Source organism: Saimiri boliviensis, chromosome 3, assembly GCF_048565385.1.
Source record: "Saimiri boliviensis isolate mSaiBol1 chromosome 3, mSaiBol1.pri, whole genome shotgun sequence".
Taxonomy (NCBI): domain Eukaryota; kingdom Metazoa; phylum Chordata; class Mammalia; order Primates; family Cebidae; genus Saimiri; species Saimiri boliviensis.
Genome location: NC_133451.1, coordinates 3,077,532 through 3,102,498, shown reverse-complemented (window position 1 = coordinate 3,102,498; position 24,967 = coordinate 3,077,532). Strand labels below are relative to the sequence as shown.

Below are 24,967 nucleotides of genomic sequence, written 5' to 3'. Positions count from 1 at the left end.
CAAAAGCAGATCACCTTCTGGGAAATTCTGAGGGGCAATAATGCCTCAGAAATTTTTAAATCCTGATTCTGCTGTTGCAGTTTGTACTGAGAGTCCTTAAATGAGCAAACCAAACTGGACAAACATTTATTTAAACATTACTCCTTAAATAAAACTAGAAGCCTTATCAAAGCTTGATTTAGCTTTACAAGTGTTTTGTAAACAAATACAAAGCTTATTTTATAACAAGAGAAAACTAAAACTCCGCCCCTCCTAAGAGCAGGGAATGGGCTCTCACAGTCTACGCCAGTCTTCTCTCTTGCCCCTGCTTCCACAGACACACAGGTGGCTGCCTCCCCTCACAGCCCGGCCACCACCCCGGCTCGAAGCCCCACGCTCCTGCTGGGCCTACTCACTTCTACCTGTACTCCCTCCCACCTCTGTCCTCCTTCACCCACGTCCTCGCCAGATCACTCTTCCCAAATGATACATTCCCCTGACCGCACAGACAGTCTTTAAAAGCCCCTCATTCTCTACCAAACAAGGTAAAACCTCTTGACTTGACCCCCATGGTGTCCCACTCTCTGGCAGCATAAGATGGGTTCCCCCTCCTCTCAGCCTCCACAGCGTCCTGGCATCCCTCCACCCAAGATGCGGTTATGGTTAACAAGGTCTCCAATCTACTCTTTCACCTATTGGCTCCTGCCTCCAGTGAGCCTTCCCTGCCTCCCGAGACAGAAATCACTTCAGCCTCCTGATGGTCACAGCAATTTGCCAACACCTCGCAGAACAGAGACTTTATGCCACATACCAAGCTCTTGCTGGACACGCATGCTTCACCACCTGAAACTAACCTACCTGAGGGAGACATGCTGCCAGGCTATGTCAGATTCCAGTGCATTTCTCTACGTAAACCACAAGCAAAACACATACAGCCATATTCATGAGAAGACAAAGTCAGGACCTGAAGGCCAAGTGACCATGCCTGTGCTCCCTACCCCTGGTCTGGGGCCGCACGTGCTCTCCCAAACCTGCCGCTCCTCTGCCACAGCGAGAGCAAACCTAGCCGGATCCTGACCCCACTGCCAGCTGCTGGGCCTGCCAACTACAGCATCTGAGGATGCAGGGACCTGCGAGCAGCCAAACCTGCTGCACCAAACTTACGCGGAAGGGAGGAATGGCTAGGAGCAAAGAAGAGCAAGTGGGAGAGAAGCTCAGCCAGGAAGAGCACCTGAGTCCTAAACCCACAACCCAGGGCCGTGGCCTACAGCCCTCAGACACACACCAAGCCCATGGAACTCCTGGGAAAAACTGAAGAAGGAGGTTTAAAAAATAACAATACTTACATGCTAAATGACCAATATTGGAACACTTTTTGGTCATATTATTCTCTTGCCCTCTCAATGTCCCATTCGCCATGAACCAAGGCAACCTAGGATAATCCTCTTTTCAGATTTTCAGACTCTGAGGATCAAATATCAAGAATTGGAACAGCAAGGGCCAGGCTGAGTGGCTCACACCTGTGATCCCAGCACTTCGGGAAGCCAAAGAGGGAGGATCACTTGAGCCCAGGCATTCAAGACCAGCCTGGGCAACATGGTGAGATCCCATATCTACAAATAACTTTAAAAATTAGTTGGGCATAGTGGTGCACACCTGTAGTACCAGCTACTCAAGGAGCCAAAGCAGGAAGACAGCTTGAGCCCAATAGGTCAAGGCTGGGCTCATCCACTGCACTCCAGCCTGGGTGACTGAGCGAGATCCTGTTTCATCTAAAAAATGCCAGCCTGGTCCTGCCTGTGGGAATAACAGACGCAAGCAAGGATATTTAGGACTGTGGAGAAGCAAGCTTAAGCAGAAGCAGGCCCTCTGCAAATATGCTACGGGATGCCATCCACACACAAGTGGCACCAAAGACCAGCAGGTACAAAGAACAAGATGAAACTGATACAGGTCACCACAGGAGTGAGATGCGTGCAAAGCAGGAAGTGCCAGCAGAGAGAGGAGACAGGGACCACTCTAGGGACAACAGAGGGGGCTAGAATCCCATGGCTCCAGAGAAGCCAGTGTCCTGACCAGAGAACGCGTGATTAGCCAACAAAGGGCTAGCCAGAAGGGAAAGATTTCCTGGGCAAAAAGATTTCCTGGGAGTCCATGTGACAGAAAAAGAGAAGCAGAGAAAAAAGAGAAAAACCCATCGAGCTTGCTAGGTAAGAGTGTGAGGATGTCGTTATGCAAAAGTATTAATATTCTACCCTTTGAGGGGCCAGTAGCGGCAATGAGTGCATTTAACCCGCATACACACACAGACGCACTCACACACACGCCACAAAAACTCTGATCCCACTTTATAGTGAAGGAAACTGAGACTTGTGGAAATGTGGGCACAGCTCCGGCTTCTCTGGCACCTGCAGTGACATTTTCCCAGGAGCATCCAGGGGCCTCCATCAGTTCCCTTCACCGACCTAGGCACCGAGCAGGCACAAGGGTCAACACAGCTCCTTCTGACCAGGCAGGTGTGGCAAGCAACACGGACAGATACCAGAGCACCTCCAAACCACACACCAGAAAGGAAAAAAGTGCAGACATCCTCAGGGACCCCAAACAGCAGCATGCTCAGCGACGGCTTCTTCTCTTAGCCTACAATGATGACTCCTCGGAGGGGAACACCGTCCACACGGTTCTTACTTTGATGACTTTGTTGAGGCATTCGTCAGCTACCATCCTGACATCTGACTCTGCGTCATCACTGCACAGCAGAAAAAGTTCCATAGCGATGCCCAGAAGTTTCTGAAATTCTGGAGAATTTCTAAGCAAAAAAGAAGAGAAACTGTCAAGAGGGGCCTAAGGTGACATGACGATGAAATGTAATGAAGTATCCAGTGTCCTGCATGGAACTCTGGAACAGAAAAAGGACATTACATACAAACCAAGAAAATCTGAACAAAGTCTGGACTTTAGTTAATAGTATATTAATATTGATTCATTAAACATGAAAATGTCTTACACTAATATAATATAATAATTGGAGTAACTGGATGTAGGATATATGAATACTCTCTACCTTATCTTTGCAATTTTTTTCTATAAATCTAAAACTATTCCAAAATAAAATTTTTTTAAAAAACAGAGAGATTATACTTGTAAGGCAGTTCTCATTTTTCTTTTTAAATTTTTGTTTAAAAACTTCAAATGATACTTCAATCCCAGACAACCCACCACTTTCTGCCAGAAGTTTATTTTTACTCTTACCCTGCAATATCCTTGGAACCTTGACAATCAGTAGAGCAGTATATCTCTCTTGCCCCTTTTTAATCTTGCTTTCAACACATACAAAAGTATAACCCTATTTCACCCTAAGATGCCAGATGATCGTGATCAGATTGTGTTTTTGTTGTGCTAGATAGAATATCAAAGAGTCACAAAAACTGGAGTTTGTGTACCATTTGTAAACTATTCTTAAATGTTTAATTGAAAGACACTATTTAGGTCATCATGATCCAACTGCCTAAACAAAGCCAAGAGAGAGCTAAACTGATGAGCCATGTACATGAAACTGCCTTCACAGCATTTGGAAGCATCCAAACCAGTAACACAAAGATGTTCTTGAAGTAATCCCAAGAAGAGTAAATCCCAGTAATGCGGGGGATGTGCTATTTTTGAAGCATCAAAATCAGATTGCTCTTTCATGATCTCAATCTAACATACTCTGAAACCGAATCTCTCTTCCTCTTTATCTCTAGATAAAAATTCCAAACAATGGTTGAAAGGTAGCCATGAGCCTAAGTACCATGGGACCACATCGGTAATGATCACCAAACTTACAAAAGTATAAAACAAAACATCCCACTTAGCAATATTTCAGACTTTATCCATGCGGAATACAGCCATGAATAACAAACTGAGGGAAGGTCTTTGGAATACTAGATCATTCAAACACTGTGCTCAAAAGCACAACTGTCAACAGAAACAGAATGTGAACTATAATTTTATATTTCCTAGCTGACACATCAAAATTAAAAAGAAAACAGGCAAGATTTTCATAATGTTTCATTTAACCCAATACATCCAAATTATTTCAACATGTGATTATTATGAAGAAATGATTAAGATATATAACTACATTTTTTAAAGCACTTCTCAATTCAGACACTAAATTTTCATCAGAAAAACTTTACCTATGTTTAGACTTGGTAAAGTTTTTTAAAATTCAGTCGAAAAAGTTCATATCCCTTTCCAACCACACTTTAACTAAAATTGATTTTTACATTTAAATGTGATAAAATAGATACAGGGCTAATCAGCTTACCTATATCTTCTTGAGAGAGCTTTAATAGTTTGTGTCTTTCAAGGAACTTACCCATTTCATCTATAAGCAGTCAAATTTATTGGCATAAAGTTGTTCATAATATTCCCATATAGTCCTTTTTTTATTTTTTTGAGATGGGGTCTTGCTCTGTCGCCCAAGATGAAGTGCAATGGTGCGATCTCAGTCACTGCAACCTCCGCCTCCTGGGTTCAAGCAATTCTCCTGCCTCAGCCTCCCAAGTAGCTGGGACTACAGGCATGTGCCACCACTCCAAGCTAAATTTTTTTTTTTTTTTTGGTATTTTTAGTAGAGGCAGGGTTTCACCATGTTGGTCAGGACGGTCTCCACCTCCTGGAGACCACCCACCTCAGCCTCCCAAAGTGCTGGGATTACAGGTGTGAGCTACTGCACCTGGCTTAATTTTTATATTTTTAGTAGAGACAGGGTTTCACCATGTTGGCCAGGCTGGTCTCAAACCCCTGACCTCAGGTGATCTGTCTGCCTTGGCCTCCCAAAGTGCTGGGATTACAGGTATGAGCCACTGCACCTGGCCTCATATGGTCCTTTTAATATCTATATAATCTGTACTACTGTCATCTCCCTCATTCCTGATATTGATAATTTGTGACTTCACTTTTTTTCCTATTAGCCTTACCAATTTATTGATGTCCTCGATCAACCAGCTTTTGGTTTTATTGATTTTCTATGTATTTTTGTTTCCTATTTTACTGACTTCTGCTGTTATCTTTATGATGTCCATTCTTCTAGTAACTTTGTTTTTGTTTTTGAGACAAGGTCTCATTCTGTTGCCCAGGGTAGAGCACAGTGGCACAATCACTGTTCACTGCAGCCTCAACCTCCCAGCCTCAAGCAATTCTCCCACCTTAGACTCCTGGTTAGCTGGCATAGCTGGCTACTTTTTTGTATTTTTTTGTAGATATGGGGCTCCCTATGCTTCCCAGGCTGGTCTCGAACTGCCTGTCTCTAACAAGCTGCCTGCCTTGGTCTCCCAAAGTGCCAGAATTACAGGCGTGAGCCACCACACTTGGCCCTTCTGGTAACTCTGGATTCCATCTCCTTGACATTTAAAAGTTCCCAAAGGTGGAAGCTGAGGTCATTGATTTGAAATCTTCCTTTCCTAAAACAGGCATTTAATGCTAGAAATTTCCCTTTAATATGCTATAACAGCACCCCGCAAGTTTAGAAATGTCTTGTTTTTATATTAGTCAATTCAAAAGAAATGTCTTGTTTTTATATTAGTCAATTCAAAAGACTTTCAAATTTCCCTTTTGACCTACTTCTAACTCATGGGCCACATGGAAATGAGTTTTTCCATATATCTGAGGCTTTTCCAGATTATCTTCCTATAATATATTCCAACTTAATGACATTGGGGTCAGAAAACATACTCTGAATAATTTGAATGCTTCTAATTTAGAGACTTATTTTATGGCCCAGCATCTGATTTATCTTGGCAGACATTCTGTGGCACTTGGGAAACTGTGTCTTCTGCTAGAGCTAGGTGGAGTGTCCTGTAAATGCCAATCAGGTCGCATAGGGGGACAGTGTTGTTCAAGTTTTCTAGATCCAGATATTACAGCTACATGTTCTACAAATCATTAAGAGAGGTTACTGCAATCTCTCTCTCTCTGTGGATCTGTCTGTGTCTACTTACAGTTCTGTCAGGCTTAGCTTCAAAATTTCAGTTCTGCAGCCAGGTGCATAAACATTTCAGCTTGTTATGCCGGGCTGATGAACAAATGACTCCCCTTCATCATTATGAAACCACCATCTCATCCTGGGCAATAGCCTTTGCTTTGAAATCCACTGTGTCTGCTATTAACAGAACCAGTCTAGCTTTCATCTCATTCTTGTGAGCATGGTGAACTTCTTTCCGTTCTGTTACTTGTAAGCTGTTTTTGCCTTTATATTTAGAATGGGTTTCTTGCAGGCAGCAGCATACACTGAGTCTTACTTTTCCATTCAATCTGAAAAATCTCTGCCTTTTACATTTACTGTCCTTTTTGACGTAACTAGGTTTAAATCTACCATCAAGCTCACTCTTTACTCTTTGTCCCATAGGCTCTTTATTTGCCTTTTCCCCTATTTCTGGCTTCTCTGGGATTCACTATTTTTATGATTCTATTTAATCTTCTTTTCTGGTTCCTTAGCTGTAACTCCTTGTTGTGCTTTTGGTTGTCGCTTAATTGCTTATAATATGTATCTTCACCACAATCTACCTTAATGATAATATACCATTTCACATGCAGCATAAAATTAGTTTTCTGCAGCTGCTATAACAGATTAACACAAACTATGTGGCTTAAAACAAACAAAAAATTTATTCTTTCATAGTTTTGGAGGTCACGGTCCAAAATTACTATCACCGAGCTGAAATTAAGGAACTGGCGGCACCACGTTCCCTCTGGTGCAGGCTCCAAAGGGGAATTGGTCCATGCCTCTTCCAGCTTTGGTGGCTGCTTCATTCCTTGGCTTGTAGCAACATCACTCCAATTTTCAAGGCCAGCACCTTCAAATCTTTCTGTTGCATCTTCACATGGCCTTCTCTGTGTGTGTAAAATCTCCCTCTGCCTCCTTTTTATAAGCATACATGTGATTGCATGTAATGCCTACCCAGATCATCCAAGATAGCCCCCCTGTCTCAACATCCTGAATTTAATCACACCATAAAACAATTTTCCTTATAAAGTAATATTTACAGGTTCTAGGGATTAGGACCTGATATCCTTTTTTTTTTTTCTTTTTTTTTTTTTTTGGCGGTGGGGAATGGAGTCTCACTTCTCACCCAGGCTGGAGTGCAGTGGCTCGATCTCTGTTCACTGCAACCGCTGCCTCCCGGGTTCAGGCAATTCTCCTATCTCAGCCTCCTGAGTAGCTGGGACTACAGGTGTGTCCACCATTACACCCAGCTAACTTTTAGCAGAGACGGGGTTTCACCTTGTTGTTCAGGCTGGTCTTGAACTCCTGCCCTCCAATGATCCACCTGCCTCGGCCTCCCAAAGTGCTGGGATTACAGCTGTGAGCCACCGCACCCAGCCAGGACCTGATATATTTTAGGGAAAGAGGGGAGCACTATTCTGCCTAGCACAAATATATTTCAATTTCTGCTCTTCCAGCCTTTATGCTATTGTCATACAATTCACTTCTACATGTTATAAACCCTAAAATATATTATTTTTGTTGCAAACAAATTAATCTCTTTTTAATATTAGGCGGGATCAGAGTAACAAAACTTAGTCTGGGGCTGGGTGGGCAAACCTTTCTAAGTACCCTACCTGCTCTATGAGAGCTGAGGTTTTCCACTCCAACCGGTGTGATTAGAAATTCTTCCCGGCCCTGTGTGAGTTTCAGCAATGGCTCCTTCTAATCCTTTTAGGTGATCCTACCTCCAGCCCTGGGTCATTTCCTCACAAGCCTGCGCTCATCAATACTCAGCTACACACCTGAGAGCGCACTATGCAGTTCTCCAGAACTCCCTCTGCAGCTCTCTTCTCTGCTATTCTTCCATATGGGCTCTAACCACTGTAGCCTCTCTAGACTCCCAGTTCTGCCTCCTCAACGCAGCAAACCACTAGCTCAGCCTCAGCTTCTTCTCGGTTCTTCTTCTTGTCACGGCCAGATGGCCAGGAAGTAACGTAAGGAAATTATAGGACTATCCACATTCATTTTCCTGGAATAACTATTCTTTGCCTGATGCCCAATAACTTGAAAACCTCTGTTATGTATATTTCATCCATTTTAAACTATTTCAAGGCAAAAAGATAAATGCTGTCCTTGTTATTCTACCTTAGCCAGAAGCAGAAACCTTCCATGATTTTTTAACTGAATTTTTTTAACACATTGTTAATATATTTTCCAGTCACAAATGTAAATATCTATTGGTCAGAAGTGGTGGCTCATGCCTGTAATCTCAGTGCTTTGAGAGGCCAAGGTGGGAGGATCACTTGGGCACAGGAATTCTAGACCAGCCTCAGCAGCATAGCGAGAACCCGTCTATAAAACATTTAAAAATTAGCCAGGTGCTGTAGCACTGCCTTAAGTCCCACAGCTACTCAAAAACGGAGGCAGAAGGATCACTTGAGCCCAGGAGTTTAGGTTGCAGTGGGCTGTGATTATGCAACTGCATCCAGCCTAGGTGACAGAGAAAGACCCTGCCTCTAGAAAAAAAAAAAAAAAAAAAAGTAAACAAAATATAAGCATCTATGAAAGTTAACTAACATTCCCTTGTATAAATGTATCTAGCCGGGCACAGTAGCTCATGCCTATAATCCCAGCACTTTGGGAGGCTGAGGTGAGCGGATCTCGAGGTCAGGAGTTCAAGACCAGTCTGGCCAACATAGTGAAACCCCATCTTTGCCAAAATACAAAAAATTAGCCAGGTGTGGTGGTGTGTGCCTGTGATGCCAGCTACTCGGGAGGCTGAGGCAGGAGAATCACTTGAACCCAGGAGGCAAGAGGTTACAGTGAGCCAAGATTGCGTGCGTCATTGCACTCCAGCCCGGGCGACAGTGCAAGACTCCATCTCAATAAATGAATACATAAATAAAAACAATAAATGTATCTTAATTTTTCAATTCCCTTTTTGGTGATATGTCATTACGTTTATTTTTAATTTTCTAATGGGATGAACAGCACTGCACCCATATCATTACATACTTTCCTAGGGCTAAGTGCCCTAGAGGTAAAACCGCTAGGTTAGACATAACCTATGTCTAAGAAGACAATTTGGTAAAATATACAACAAAGGTTGTTATCACCTCTGACAAAAATCTGAATAATCTAAATGTTTGCCAATTTGACAGGTAAAAAAGGTTCTTATTTTTGTTTTAGTCTCATTCTACTGATTTTACTAGTGTCCTAATCAGCTTGAGTTGCTATAACAAAATACCACATACAGACTGGGTGGTTTAAACAACAGGCATTTACTCATCACTGTTCTGGAGGCTGGGAGTCCAAGAACAAGGTGCCAACAGGTTGACAGTCTTTATCTTAATGATTTATAATTGCTCTTTACACAAGCTAGCACCAAGTTCAATTTACTTTCAATTTTGTTTAAGGTGGATTTTGACATACTGAACTATATTCCCATCAAAACGGTTCTTTCCTTTATAATGTTAGCCTTCTTCAATCTAAGATTAAACTTTTTGGAAGAAATTATTTCATTTTTTCACATTTGGGTGAAAATCTGAACTTTATGTTTGTTTGCAATATGAGATAAAGACATAATGTTCTCCCAAATAGATAAATGTATTATTTCCCCTCTACTACAAACATGTTACACCCATCATAAATTCACACAGATACACACATACACTCTTTTAACTTTTTGTTCTATACCTGATTTAATGTCCAGTCACGATTTTAATGTCACATACAACAGGTCTCACCATATTAGTGATGATTTCTTTTTTCTTTTTTTTTCTTTTTATTTTTGAGACAAAATTTTGCTCTTGTCACCCAGGCTGGAGTGCAGTGGCATGATCTCGGCTCACCGCAACCTCCGCCTCCTGGGTTCAAGCAATTCTCCTGCCTCAGCCTCCTGAGTAGCTGGGACTACAGGCATGCGCCACCACATCCAGCTAATTTTTGTATTTTTAGTAGAGACGGGGTTTCACCACATTGATCAGGATGGTCTCGAACTTCTTTTTTTTTTTTTTTTTTGAGACGGAGTTTCACTCTTGTTACCCAGGCTGGAGTGCAATGGCGCGATCTCGGTTCACCGCAACCTCCGCCTCCTGGGTTCAGGCAATTCTCCTGCCTCAGCCTCCCGAGTAGCTGGGATTACAGGCACGTGCCACCATGCCCAGCTAATTTTTTTGTATTTTTAGTAGAGACGGGGTTTCACCATGTTGACCAGGATGGTCTTGATCTCTCGACCTCGTGATCCACCCGCCTCGGCCTCCCAAAGTGCTGGGATTACAGGCGTGAGCCACCGCGCCCGGCCTGGTCTCGAACTTCTGACCTCAGGTGATCCACCTGCCTCAGCCTCCCAAAGTGCTGGGATTACAGGCATGGGCCACCACACTGGGCCTAGTGATGATTTCGAGATATTCTTTGCAATTACGTATTTATTCTTGCAGTAAACAAGTTCAAAAATAACTTCAGTAGAATTTTGATCAAGATTATTTTAAATTTCTGCGTTAATTTAGAGAAAATTCAACTTAGTGATGTGAAATATTCCTGTCTAGAGAGTGGTCACCTGTCTCTTTCAGAAACATTAATAGAAGTCTATAAAGTTTCTGCATATTTCTTATCAATCCCTTAGAATTCGATACGTTGGTGCTACTGTGAAGTAGATCTTTAAGCATTATATTTTCTAGCTGATTTATGCTAATACATGAAAACTCTATGGATTTTTATATTATCTATTTTTACCTAGCAACCTTATCAAAGTATATATTAGTAAGAGGTTGCTCAAGTGAGCATTCCTGGGTATTCCCAAGAGGATACTTGTGAAAAATGCCTAGGCCCTACCGAAACAGAATGCAGAAGTGTGTCTGGGAAAACGGACAGTGAGGTACCTTCATTACTATATTTTAAACAAAATTTCCAGATGATTTTGATGCTCATCCATACTTGGGAACCAATAACTTAGACCACTTTAGAGCACTTAAAGCAGACTACATTTTCACAATATACACAAAGTTTTAGATGACTTCCTACACTGAAAACCTCAGAAGCTGCCATTTATACAACCTCAACGGAGACAAATAACAGTTCCAAAGGTTTAATTATATTCTAGGATAATGGGAAACAGTGATCATCAATAAGTTTCCATAAAACATATTTATATAAAATATCAACTTCAGCTATATACTCTGAAATCCCTGCAAAGTATAGAGCACATCCTGTGAAACTGGGGATAACCTCTGACTCCAAAAAAAATCCTTTTAACATGCTCTTCTGTAGAACAAGAAACATAATGAACTCTGAGCATTACTCCATAAAAACAAGAGACAGACTGATGTGAAAACCATTAGCAGCTATTATTTTGATTTAATATGGCAAATAGAACCATAAATCAATCTTAAGATATCTCAACATACTTTATTAATATGCAAATATGAGCCACCATTCCATGAATTCCATTTGAAAATTCTCAAAAAACAAAATGCCTAGAATAAAGCCTGCTCCACTCATATTGGAAGAGATCTTGTTTCCTGGGTCGATAAGCTTTCAGAGAGAAATTATGTTTCCTGAGACCTGGATGGTGGAGATCAGATGAACAACAACCAAATGTCTGCCAAGTATTTAAAGTCATTTCACAAAAAAAGTAAAGATAACCTACAGCTTTGGATGAGCATCGCAACGGGATATGCTTCCCACTCAGGTGGCTAATGAACACATCTAGCAGTTACTTCTTCACAGTGTTTCACATGCATCATCTGATCCACAAGTACTGTGTAACTAGGGATTACATTTCAAAAACGAGCCAGTGAAGGCTCAAACACATTAAAACTTATCTAAAGTCACCCGACTTACACAGGCAGCAGAGACAGAATTCAAACCTTTTTTTTCCCCTGCTTTTATCATAGTATTGTGTTCTACAACAGCATGCTAACTTAGAATTTTTATGTTTTTATTTCCAGGACATATGCTCATTTGTTATTTCATTTTCTTCCCACAACATTTCTACAAATTAGAAACAGAACAGAATCATACACAGTATTTCACACACAATAGAAATGGGTTAACCTAAAATGAAATGGTTTTATGAAATCACTTTGAAAGTATAAAATACAAATGTACAGTGGCATTAAAAATAAGCAGATCGAAAATATAAATAAATTAATTAATTAAATAAGCAGATCACCAAAAAGAAGGCAAATCCTGTAGGATTCCACTTATATGAAGTCTCTAGAGTAGTGACACTCACAGAGACAGAAATAGAAAGGCACTACAGGAAAGGGTGGAAAATGGGGAGTTCAGTGAAGACAGATGCTCAGTTCTGGGACGTGAAAAACTTATGAAGTGGATGGCAGTGATGGCTATACGACATTATGAATACATATACTGAACTGTACACCTAAAAACGGTTAAGATGGTAAATATTACATGTATTTTACCACAATAAAAAGAAAATAGTAGGCCGGGCGCGGTGGCTCAAGCCTGTAATCCCAGCACTTTGGGAGGCCGAGGCGGGTGGATCACGAGGTCGAGAGATCGAGACCATCCTGGTCAACATGGTGAAACCCCGTCTCTACTAAAAATACAATAATTAGCTGGGCACGGTGGCGCGTGCCTGTAATCCCAGCTACTCAGGAGGCTGAGGCAGGAGAATTGCCTGAACCCAGGAGGCGGAGGTTGCGGTGAGCCGAGATCGCGCCATTGCACTCCAGCCTGGGTAACAAGAGCGAAACTCCATCTCAAAAAAAAAAAAAAAAAAAAAAGAAAATAGTAAAAAGCAATGGCCAAGAGGAAAATTTTTTTAAAAACAAATAAACCACCACGCGTTTTTGTCAGTACTAAAATCAAGATTATTTGTCTAAAAATCTTTTTCTAACCAATTATAAAGAGCTTTTTCTAGCTTCCAGCAGGAGAATAATATGAATTATATATTCCAAGGGAAAGTAAAGCAAGGCAAGTTATTTCACACATGTCCATCTGGGTAACAGAATTCAGTTATCATAGGTACATATGCCTCTTACTCAGCCATTGGAAACAGGCCTAAATATATTTACCATCTACAGCTACTTGGAATAACGGTCAGAAAGAGAGTCAAAAGCAAAGCAGCTACAATAGAAGGTGCTGCTAGTTCACCCCGTTGAGAAAGATCATGCAAGGAAAGCTGACCTATAATCAATGCCCCACGACCCCACTAATCCCAAAGCAGAGAGGAGCAGGCTCCAGCCACTGCTAGGAGCACAGGTACCCCAACAGGGAAGAACAAACAGCAGCAAACTGCTGAAGGAAAGCAAATGCCAGAGACAAACTGTATGGTCTTGTGCTGTTCCTACTATTGCAACAAATGCAAAAATATCAAACCACAGATGATTTTAAAATAACTATAGTTGCTAGGGGTGCTAATTAAACATAAACATGTTGTTGAATTATCCATAATGGTTACAATTTTTGCATAAAAGATTATAAAAAGGGAACATTATTCATTGTAGTGTCTGGATATCCTTGCATATAGCCAGAAATATGGGAAAGGGGTCCTTCTTTATTTTAAATGGATTTCTGAATCCTTAAAATAACTGGGACACAAAGAATATTCTAGCCCATTAAGACTGAAAATATACAAAGTTCTTATTTTCTCTAGACAGTTCAAAGTGCAATTACCTGACAGACTGTGCCACTATGTTTTCACATATTGTCAGACAATGATTCACACGGTCTTTCTTGGTGGCTGAAAGTTCTTTCTTTCTAAAAATAAAAAAAAGAAGGAAATTAGTATGTGTTGAATTATCCATCCCGCTTACTTCTACACATCATTCATTCATTCAATGAGTGCTTCTTGACTACTATGAATAAATCATAATACTCGACACTGGGGGCCAAATGGGGATCAGGACAGGGAAGCACAGGACGTGAGTTCACCAACAGCTTTCAAGCTACACTGCTCACAGAAAAAACAGATGATGCTACTAAAGCAGCTCATTTTCCCCATTTTATTTTATTTTACTTTTTTTTAGAGTTAGGATCTTGCTCTGCTGCCCAGGCTGGAATACAGTAGTATAATCATGGCTCACTTTAGCCTTAAACTCTTGGGCTGAAAGGATTCTCCCATCTTAGACTCCTGAGTGGCGGGGACCACAGGCATGCACCACCGGGCCTGGCTAATTTTTTTTTTTTTAATTTTTTGTAGCATAGGGGTCTCACTATGTTACCCAATTGCTCAAACTCCTGGTCTCAAGCAATCTTCCCGTCCTGGCCTCCCAAACGGCTGGGATTATAGGCATGAGTCATCATGACTAGCCTCACTTCCCCCATTACAGAGAGAAGACATTCAAGTGCCAACCACGACATGCCCAAGATCACACAAATATGAAGTCATACAGCCAGCATTCAAACCCAGGTCTTCTGGCTTTAAATCTACTCTGTATTTCACCAATTCTCAATCAATTTCACGTTTGTATCGTGTTAGCATCACTAAAACCGAACTGCATCTTACAACCAATGGCCTGTTATAGTTTGATTAGAAACTTTTTTTCTTTCTCAGCAGTATAGATGATGGCATAGATTACAACAGATGGGTAATTCAATTCAAAGAAACACAATACCTACTCTATATACCAGCTGCCTTCAGTTCTTAAAATCACATCATTAACTGACAGTACTCAACATACCACACAGACCTCAGTAAAAGATAAACAATGGCTAACCACTTCCATGTCCCCAAATAGCTGGGAATAAGCCTCCTATTAAGAATTCTCAGGGCCAGGCACGGTGGCTCAAGCCCATAATTCCAGCACTTTGGGAGGCCGAGGCAGGTGGATCACGAGGTCAAGAGATCAAGACCATCCTGGTCAATATGGTGAAACCCCGTCTCTATTAAAAAATACAAAACATTAGCTGGGCATGGTGGTGTGTGCCTGTAATCCCAGCTACTCAGGAGGCTGAGGCAGGAGAATTGCCTGAACCCAGGAGGCGGAGGTTGCGGTGAGCCGAGATCGCGCCATTGCACTCCAGCCTGGGTAACAAGAGCGAAACTCCATCTCAAAAAAAAAAAAAAAAAAGAATTCTCAGGCCAGGCACAGTGGCTTATACCTGTAATCCGAACATTTTGAGAGGCCAAGGCAGGCAGATCACCTGAGATCAGGAGTTTGAGACCAGCCTGACCAACATGGAGAAATCCCATCTCTACTAATAATACAAAAATTAGCCAGGCGTGGTGGTGCATGTAATCCCAGCTTACTCGGGAGGCTGAGGCATAAAAATCACTTGAACCTGGAAGGCAGAGGTTGCAGTGAACCGAGATCGCACCATTGCACTCCAGCCTAGGCAACAAGAGCAAAACTCCATCTCAAAAAAAAAAAAAAAAGACTTCTCAGCCAAGAAAAAGGAGATAAACAGCCTGGCCAAAGATGATCAGGTTAAAGGTGACTCCTTCCCACCCAAACTATCTATGGCTTCAGATGTCTTCACGGTTGGCACTATCAAAATATAGTAGAGAGGGGTAATCCAAAACATAGTACCAACCAAAAACAATTAAACTAAAAGACTACTAAGTTTGTGAGAAAATTATATCACCAAAGAAATAAAAAAATCTAACTTAAAAACACTATCTTTCTATCTCATTTTGTCCAATAAGCAAACTTGAAAGTTTAGGAAAACTAAAACTAATTCCTTCCCCCATGGAATTTAATTAGATGATGAACTGATAACTCGAACTGACTTGTTGTACATGAAAAGTAAGTATGGTAATTAAAGTGAAAAAGAAACCACCTTGCTCTGAGCAAGAAGTGGAAAAACAGGGTAAGAACAGTCTTGGCTTTTCAACCACTTTTAGTAAATGTAGTCACTTTAACTTCGCCTTCAAAATTAAAACAAACAGCCTGGTGTGGTGGTTCACGCCTGTAATCCCAAACGCTTTGGGAGGCCAAGGCAGCAGATGACCTGTGGTCAGGAGTTCGTGACCTGCCTGGCCAACAGGGTGAAATCCTGTCTCTACTAAAAATACCAAAAATTAGCTGCACATGGTGGCAGGCACCTGCAAGACTCTGCCTCAAAAAAAAATTAAAACGAACCTCAGTCAGCCTCTTCTAATTGTGTAATCAAGCAACCTGCACAGGCACACAAGTGTGAGGAGGAACATGTAAACTCATGGACACTATGGTGTTCTATAATCACATCTTACAAATTATCAACGAAGTCATTCTAAAAATGGTGAATTTTATGGTATGTGAATTATAATCTCTTTTTTTTTTTAAAGAATCTGCAAATCCTGTCAGATCCTCCTTCACGAGATCCAGAATCTGACCACTTACCACCACCACTGCTACCAGTCACAAGCCACCGGTATGTCTGGCTTTGATGACTTAAGTAGCCTCCCAGCTATAGACCAGGCAGACTTTTTTTTAATTCAAGTTTTTGTTAAGATAATTATTGATTCACATGCAGGTGTAAGAAATAACAGAGATCCAGCATACCCTTTACCCAGTTTTCCCCAATGGTAACATTTTGCAAAACTATTTAATGTAGTAAGAACACTATTAGAACCAGCACATTGACAGGGATGCAATCCAGTGATCTTAGATTTTCGAGGAGCTTTATTTTTGCTCATTTGTGTATTTAGTTCTATACAATTTCTATATGCCACAGTCAAGGCAAAGCATCTCTTTCCTTGGCCGAGCACAGTGGCTCAACGCCTGTAATCCCATCACTTTGGGAGGCCGAGGCAGGTGGATCACAGGAGGTCAGGAGTTCAAGGCCAGCCTGGCAACACGGTGAAACCCCCGTCTTTGCGAAAAACACAAAAATCAGCCAAGCATGGCGGTGTGCACCTGTAGTCCCAGCTACTCGAGACACTGAGACACAAGAATCACTTGAACCCCTTAACCCAAGAAGCAGAGGTTGCAGCGAGCCAAGATCACACCACTGCACTCCAGCCTGGGTGACAGAGCAAGAACTCTGCCTCCAAAAAAAGACAAAGCATTTCCACTACAAGTATCCCCTGTGTTGTCCTTTTATAACCACACTCCCCTCTCTTCTCTTCTCTTTCCTCTGCCACCCCTACTCTACTACCCAGCTCTACCCGCAGGCAACCACTAAGCTATTCTCCATTGCTAAAACTGTGTCATTTCAAAATGTTATATACATAGGATCACAATACGTAACCTTTTGGGATTGGCTTTTTTCATTAGCATAACTTCATCTAAACTATTGCATGCTATCAGTAGATCATTCCTTTTTATTGCTAAGTAGTTTAACCACATACCTGCTGAAGGACATCTGAGCTGATTCCAGTTTTTAGATATTAATGGTAAAGCTGCTATGCATACTTGAGTATAGGTTTTTATGTGAACATTAAGTTTCATTTCTCTCGGATTAATGCCTAGGAGTGCTGCTGTTGGTTGCATGTTCAGTTTTATAAGAAACCTCCAGAGTGGCCGTATGATATGATATTTCCAACAGCAATGATTAAGTGACCTAGTTTTTCTAAATCCTCACCAGCATGTGGTGCTGTCAAAGTGATCTTTTCTGTTTTATAGATTTTTTTTTTTTAGAGACAGGGTCTCACTCTCTTCCCCAAGCTGTAGTGCAGTGGCACAATCACAGCTCACTGCAGCCTCAAACTCCTGGACTCAAGCAATACTCCAGCCTTCTCAGCCTCCTGAGTAGGTGGGACTACAGGCATATACCACTATGCCCAGCTAATTTTTTAAAGATTTTTGTAGAGACCTCGTAGGTGTTGCTATGTTGGCTACACTGGTCCCCGGCCTCAAGCAATCCTCCCACCTCGACTCCTCAAAGTACTGATATTACAGGCATGAGCCATTGCGCCCAGGCAAAGTGATCTCTTAAAAACTTACATTAAACTACCTGTTTGACCACACAAGTTTATCTTGGTGCACAAGACCCTCGTCCCTAACCTCTCATCTCTCCTAGCCTCATTCCCTATTTCTGCCCTTCATCTTACTTCAACCACTGGCCTCCTGTCCCAGTTCTCAAACATGGAAAGCATTCCTGCCTTCCATTAACTCTGCCTGGACCTCTCTACTCCCGCTTTCCACATGGCTTGTCCCCTTCTTTCCACTCAACTCACCTCTAACCACAGCTCTCCTTTGTACCGTAAATAAAATTGCACATTGCCTCTCCCTTCGTTCAGTTGTTTTTTCCCATAGTGGGCCCAGTGAAAGGGTCCTTCCAGTTCATCTAGGTGAATCCCACTACCAATGGCTGGGAGCTCTCCGCAGGCTCACCTCAGCTCACTCATCACAGCTACACAAATGCTCAATGGCCCTAGAGCAGATAAGCAGGGTCACCTCAGCTACACCTGGACACATATGAGCAACACAGGTCCTCCTCTCAAATGCTTACGTTGTTATTAGCAACAACAAAGGTAAGGTCTAAGCACCTACAGTGGCACTTCCCAAAGTCCAATGGGCATGTAAGTCACTCACTGAACCTGTTAAAACGCAGACTCTGACTTGTTAGGTCACACAGAGTCTGCTTCTTATGAGCTCCCAAATGATACTGAACTGCTGTCCCTGAGACCTGTGATAGCAAGGACCTATGGCATGGCATGTCTCTAACATATACTCTAGCACCCACATTGATCTGATTTAATACAATATTAAACAGTGCTTTATAAGGTATTTTATTTTTCCTCCTTGTTGTCTGAATAAGACTAAATGTTTTGAGTGTGGCTCCATTCAAATGTAGTTTACCAGGTGGTTGACTCATGTAACAGGAAATGGAGGTGATGGGGATAGGGACCTCTTAAGGTAGAAAGAATAAGTCACCAGCACATTCTGTAGCCAGAATAATGTGAGAGCTTTACCTTTACATCTCCACAAGTCCTCTTTTAAAAAGAAATTCTACTGTATTATATAGCAATTCATTATACGTACTGCTATCAAACAACATCTATGACACATTGTTAAGTGAAAAAATACACATGTAATGTGATCTCAGTCATGCGAACAAAAATAACATATTTAAATGCTTGTACATGCATACAAAAATCTAAAAACAAAAGAAACACTTTTGTTCTCAGGAAGTGAGACAGAGATGACAGACTGGAAGAAGGGCTTTGTTCTTCATCTTCTGTATTGCTTGAAGATGTTTTTATAATGTCTATGTGTAACTTTTATAATTTTTAAAACTACTTAATAAAAGAAAACAGTCAAAAAAGAAATGTTTTCCAAAGGTGGTCCTATCATATTTTAATCTAGAGGTGGGCAAACTATAACCTGCATGTTTCTGGCCAGTTTACAAGCTAAGAAATGTTTTTACATTTTTAAATGGTTGACCAAAAAAAAAAAAAAAAAAATCAAAGAATAGTAATATTTCATGAAAAGTGAAAATTACATGAAACTCAAATTTCACTGTCATTAATAAAATTCTGTTGGAACACAGACACACTCATGCATATTGCCTATGGCTACTGTCATGCTACAATGGCAGGGCTGAGTAGCTGTGACAGAGATATTGTGCCCACAGTCGGAAATACTTACAATCTGACCATTTACAAAGTTTGCGTATGTTCATAGATCAAAGACAGTATCGTTAAGATGGTACTACTCCCCAAGTTGATCTACAGATTCAACAGAACCCCTCCGAGAATCCTACATGGTTTCTTTGTAGAAATTGAGAAGCTGATCCTACAATTTATATGGAAATACAAGGGACCCAGCATGGCCAAATCAATCTTGTAAAAGAATAAAGCTGGAGAACTCAGATTTCATGAATTTAAACTGTGACACAAACTTCAGTAATCAAGACTGAATGGTACTGGCACAGGATCAACATAAAGACCAACAGGTAGAACTGAGAGTCTAGAAATAAATCTATACAATTAAAGACAATTAATTTTCTACTAGGGTGCTCAGACAATTCCATGGGCAAAGAATAGTCTCTTCAACAAATAGTGCTGGGACAACTGAATAACCACATGCAGCAGAATAAAGCTGGACTTCTACCTGAACCATATATAAAAAGCAACTCAAAGTGGATCAGACCTAAATGTAATACTCTAAAATTCTTAGAAGAAAACATAGGAGTAAACCTTTTTGACTCTGGATTAGACAATGATTTCTTAGATGTGACACTTAAAGCACAGCAACCAAAGACAGAATAGATAAACTAGAATTCATCAAAATTAAAAACTTCTGTGCTTCAAAAGAGGCCATCAAGTAAGTAAAAAGACAATCCACAGAAGGGGGAAAGTTTTTACAAATCATCTATCTGATAAGAATCCAGTATCCAGAATATATAAAGAACTGTTACAATTCAACAATAAAAATACAAAGGGAGGCCGGGCGCGGTGGCTCAAGCCTGTAATCCCAGCACTTTGGGAGGCCGAGGCGGGTGGATCACAAGGTCAAGAGATCGAGACCATCCTGGTCAACATGGTGAAACCCCATCTCTACTAAAAATACAAAAAATTAGCTGGGCATGGTGGCGCGTGCCTATAATCCCAGCTACTCAGGAGGCTGAGGCAGGAGAATTGCCTGAACCCAGGGGGCGGAGGTTGCAGTGAGCCGAGATCGCGCCATTGCACTCCAGCCTGGGTAACAAGAGCGAAACTCTGTCTCAAAAAAAAAAAAGGAAAGAGCCTGGGTTCTGGCCAGGCACAGTGGCTCACACCTGTAATCCCAGCACTTTGGGAGGCCAAGGCAGGTGGATCACCTGAGGTCAGGAGTTCAAGACCAGACTGGCCAACATGGTAAAACCCTGACTCTATTAAAAATACAAAATACAAAAATTAGCTGGGCATGGTGGTGTGCACCTGTAATCCCTGCTACTTGGGAGGCTGAGACAGGATAATCACTTGAACCCAGGAGGCAGAGGCTGCAGTGAGCCGAGATCGCACCATCGCACTCCAGCCTGGGCAACAAGAGTAAAACTCTGTTTCAAAAAAAAAAAAGAAAGAAAGCCTGGGTTCCTTAACTTACTGTTGAATTTCCCTAAACAGACGTATTTTTGCCTTCTGATGAACTCTTGCTTATCAGTTTAAACCACTGTAGCAGCATTTTCTGCTACTTGCAGTTGAACACAATCCTAACTGATAACACCAGCTACTGCTAAATTGTTATACTTAGCAGAGTTCAACAAGTACAGTTGGTTCTGCATTCAAAATCCAGTCATTCCTCACATTGACCAGAGCTGGTACCCTGACAGAACCCACCATGCTTATCTGAGCACTGCAGCGGCTTCCTAACTCACTTCTGCTTCTGCCCACGTTCCCCTTCACTCTGTGGTCAGCCAGAGTTCACCTAAGAATGAAATTTAGATCATGCTGCTCCTCTGCCCTAATCCTCCAGTGACATCCCATCTCACTCACGTAAATGCCAATATCTTTACTCCATCTACAAGGCAAGTAGTATTGGTCAGATATGGCCCCCCCTTGACCTCTTGGACCTTATCTCTTACTACAAATGTCCCCCTCACTCAATTCACCCAGCTAAAATGACATCCTTGCTCTTCCTCAAACAGGAAGACTGTGGACCTGTTTCCCCTATCTGGAATATCCCTACTCCATACACCCTTACACTAGACTCTTAACTCGCTTGAGGTCTTTACTCAAAAGCCTTCATCTGGCCAGGCATGGTGGCTCACACCTGTAAGTCCCAACACACTGGGGGGGGCTGAGGCGGGAGGATCAGTTGAGCCCAGGAGTTCAAGGCTGAAGTGAGCTAGGATCGTGATATTGTATTCCAGTCTGGGTTAAAGAGCAAGACCCTGCCCCCTCCAAAAAAAAGATGTCATCTCAATGGACCTTCCCTGAACACCCTATTTAAAATGTCAACACTGGCCAGGCGCAATGGCTCATGCCTGTAACCCCAGCACTTCGGGAGGCTGAGACAGGCAGATCACATGAGGCCAGGAGTTCGAGACCAGCCTGGCCATCGTGGCGAAACCCCATCTCTACTAAAACTACAGAAATTGCCTGGGCATGGTGGCGCCATGTCTGTAATCCCAGCTACTCAGGAGGAGGCTGAGTCAGGAGAATCGCTTGAACTCAGGAGACAGAGGTTGCAGTGAGCTGAGATCACACTAGTGCACTCCAGCCTGGCCGGAAGAACAAGACTGTCTCAAAAAATAAAACAAAAATAAAATGTCATCACCAAGACTTAATGCTACAGCTCTTTTGGAATTTATCTAGCAGGCTTTCTGGTTTTTGCTGGAAAGCCCTTAAAAAAAAAAACTTATTAAAAATAAGTCAGCACTTGATTAACCCTGACATTTCCCAATCCCCTTCCCTGCTTTGAAGTTCCTCCTCCACTATTAACATACTGCATATTTTACTTATCTAACTTGCTTATTGTCTATGTCCCTCATTAGAATGAAAGCTTCATGAGGGCAGAACTTTGTCTGCTCACTCCTGAGCCCTGCACTGCCAGGCATACAGTGCATGTTTAGTAAATATTTACTGACGAATGAATAAAGTCAGGGAAACACCAGATAGGAATCTGAAGGAGAGTAAGTGCCAAAAGCAGTATCAATTGCCCCTCATTACTGCGAGGACCCTCCCAAGCATGCTAGACTTGCTGAGATTGCAGCCAGCAGCCCACACGGAAGCCCTGCATCCTGTATCCTGAGCAGAGCACATACACTCATATTTAAACTGAAGCCCATGCATGGCGTGACACCGCAGTTCCACACAAAAGATCAAGAGCCATAAAAACAGAACAGATACTTTTTTTTCTGAGATGGAGTTTCGCTCTTATTGCCCAGACTGGAGCGTGATGGTGCGATCTCAGCTCACTGCAACCTCCACCTCTCGGGTTCCAGTGATTCTCCTGCCTCAGCCTCCTGAGTAGCTGGGATTACAGGCATATGCCACCATGCCCAGCTAATTTAGTATTTTTAGTAGAGATGGGGCTTCTCCATGTCAATCAGGCTAGTCTCCAACTCCCAAACTCAGGTGATCCGCCTGCCTCAGCCTCCCAAAGTGCTGCAATTACAGGCACCCAGCCAGAACAGATACTTTCTAAATTGCTTTAGTCAGTCTTACTTTGGGAAGATGATTTTTTGGCTGAAGCATATGAACAGAAATACCAAAATCCAAACTTCGGGGAAAAAAAAAAAATCCAAACTTTGTGAGCAGTGTTTATTACTCAAAATTAGCGAATACCTCCTTTCACAATAGCAAAATACATAGAAATATGACAAATATGCATTTTATTTAAAAATAACTATAATTAAGCCTAATGCAGTTGATTTCAGAGCATGCTAAGAACCTTTAAAAATCATTATTCTCGCCAGGTGCGGTGGCTCACTCCAGTAATTCCAGCACTTTGGAAGGCTGAGAGTGGATCACAAAGTTGGGAGTTCAAGACCATGCTGGTCAATGTGGTGAAACCCCCATTTCTACTAAAAATACAAAAATTAGCTGGGCATGGCGGTGGGCACCTGTAATCCCAGCTACTCGGGACAGGAGGCTGAGGCAGGAGAATCATTTGAACCCAGGAGGTGGAGTTTGCAGTGAGCCAAGATCATACCACTGCACTCCAGCCTAGGTGACAGTGCAAGACATCTCAAAAGTAAATAAATAAAAAGTTGTTATTCTAAACTACTTTTGGGTTTTAACATCATTTTAAATCCATCTTACAATATGTACAGATTATACATGAGGAACTGTAATAGTGCTTGCTCTTGGGGACAAAGTTAGGTACTCAGAGGAAAGGGATGGAAGGAAGTATCTTAATTATTGCGTTTTTGTAATTATAGAATTTGTGTCAGTCAATGCATTACATATGCAAAAATAATAGCTTAATTTTTTTCTTTGAGACAAAGTCTCACTCTGTCGCCCAGGCTGGAATGCAGTGGCTCGATCTCAGCTCACTGCAGCCTCTGCCTCCTGGGTTCCAGAGATTTTCCTGCCTCAGTCTCCCAGGTAGCTGGGATTACAGGCAAGTGCCACCATACCTGGCTAATTTTTGTATTTTTAGTAGAGATGGGGTTTCACCACATTAGCCAGGCTGGTCTCAAACTCCTTACCTCAAGTGACTCGCCAGCCTCGGCCTCCCAAAGTGCTGGGATTACAGGCATGATCCACCTTGTCAGGCCTGATTGAATTTTTTAAATAAGGTAATCATATATTACTTTAAAATAAAGTAATGAAACAAAATCTATCTCCTTTGTCAAGGCAGCAAAGAAATTTCCTGATACCCGTATTTTGAAGATAAGAAAATGCAGGTTGTGCCAAATCAGCATAAGAAAGAGAAGGCATATTTTTAGAACGATCAAGTGTCTGAAGCAGCCCAGCTGAAAGGTCTTCCTTCCCTTCCCACCAAGAGCCTTCCCTGTTTAGTGTTTACCCAAGACACATGCAACGTGTGAACCTCTATGACACCTACCTCCTTGAAAGGCTCTACAGTAAATTTCTGAAGGGATGATTCCTTACGAAAGAGGTAAGTCAGATTGTTTAAAAATTTCTCAAAATATCCAAAAAGGTTTTTCATCCTTTAGAAGAATATTCCTAAATTTTATCCTAACAAATAAGCTAATACTGATCTCCAAATCCTCATTTTCTAATTAAACTTTCAAGACAAGGCAAGGATCTTAACAGAAACAAAGAACAAGAAACATTACTAACAGGTCGGGCACGGTGGCTCAAGCCTGTAATTCCAGCACTTTGGGAGGCCGAGGCGGGTGGATCACGAGGTCAAGAGATCGAGACCATCCTGGTCAACATGGTGAAACCCCGTCTCTACTAAAAATACAAAAAAATTAGCTGGGCATGGTGGCGCGTGCCTGTAATCCCAGCTACTCAGGAGGCTGAGGCAGGAGAATTGCCTGAACCCAAGAGGCGGAGGTTGCGGTGAGCCGAGATCGCGCCATTGCACTCCAGCCTGGGTGACAAGAGCGAAACTCCGTCTCAAAAAAAAAAAAAAAAAAAAAAAAAAAAAAAAAAAAAAGAATTGCTTGAACCCAGGAGGCGGAGGTTGCGGTGAGCCGAAATCGCGCCATTGCACTCCAGCCTGGGTAACAAGAGCGAAAAACTCCGTCTCAAAAAAAAAAAAAAAAAAAAAAAAAGAAATATTA

The 24,967-nt window shown here is 41.9% G+C and overlaps 1 protein-coding gene and 1 non-coding gene across 3 annotated transcripts in view; one reads left to right on the top strand and one right to left on the bottom strand.

Annotated features, from left to right (window-relative positions):
• HTT (huntingtin) overlaps positions 1 to 24,967 on the bottom strand; it is a 159,476-nt gene that overhangs the window by 132,839 nt on the left and 1,670 nt on the right. For both annotated transcript variants that reach the window (XM_039468122.2, XM_074395811.1), the window contains exons 2-3: positions 13,592 to 13,675; positions 2,668 to 2,788 (exon numbers count right to left, since the gene is read on the bottom strand). In XM_039468122.2, the coding sequence (XP_039324056.1) occupies positions 2,668 to 2,788; positions 13,592 to 13,675 (205 nt within the window). The remainder of the gene's footprint in view (positions 1 to 2,667; positions 2,789 to 13,591; positions 13,676 to 24,967) is intronic.
• LOC120363792 (U7 small nuclear RNA) lies at positions 22,052 to 22,113 on the top strand. The gene has a single exon (XR_005579231.1). It is a non-coding gene; the product is annotated as a U7 small nuclear RNA (small nuclear RNA).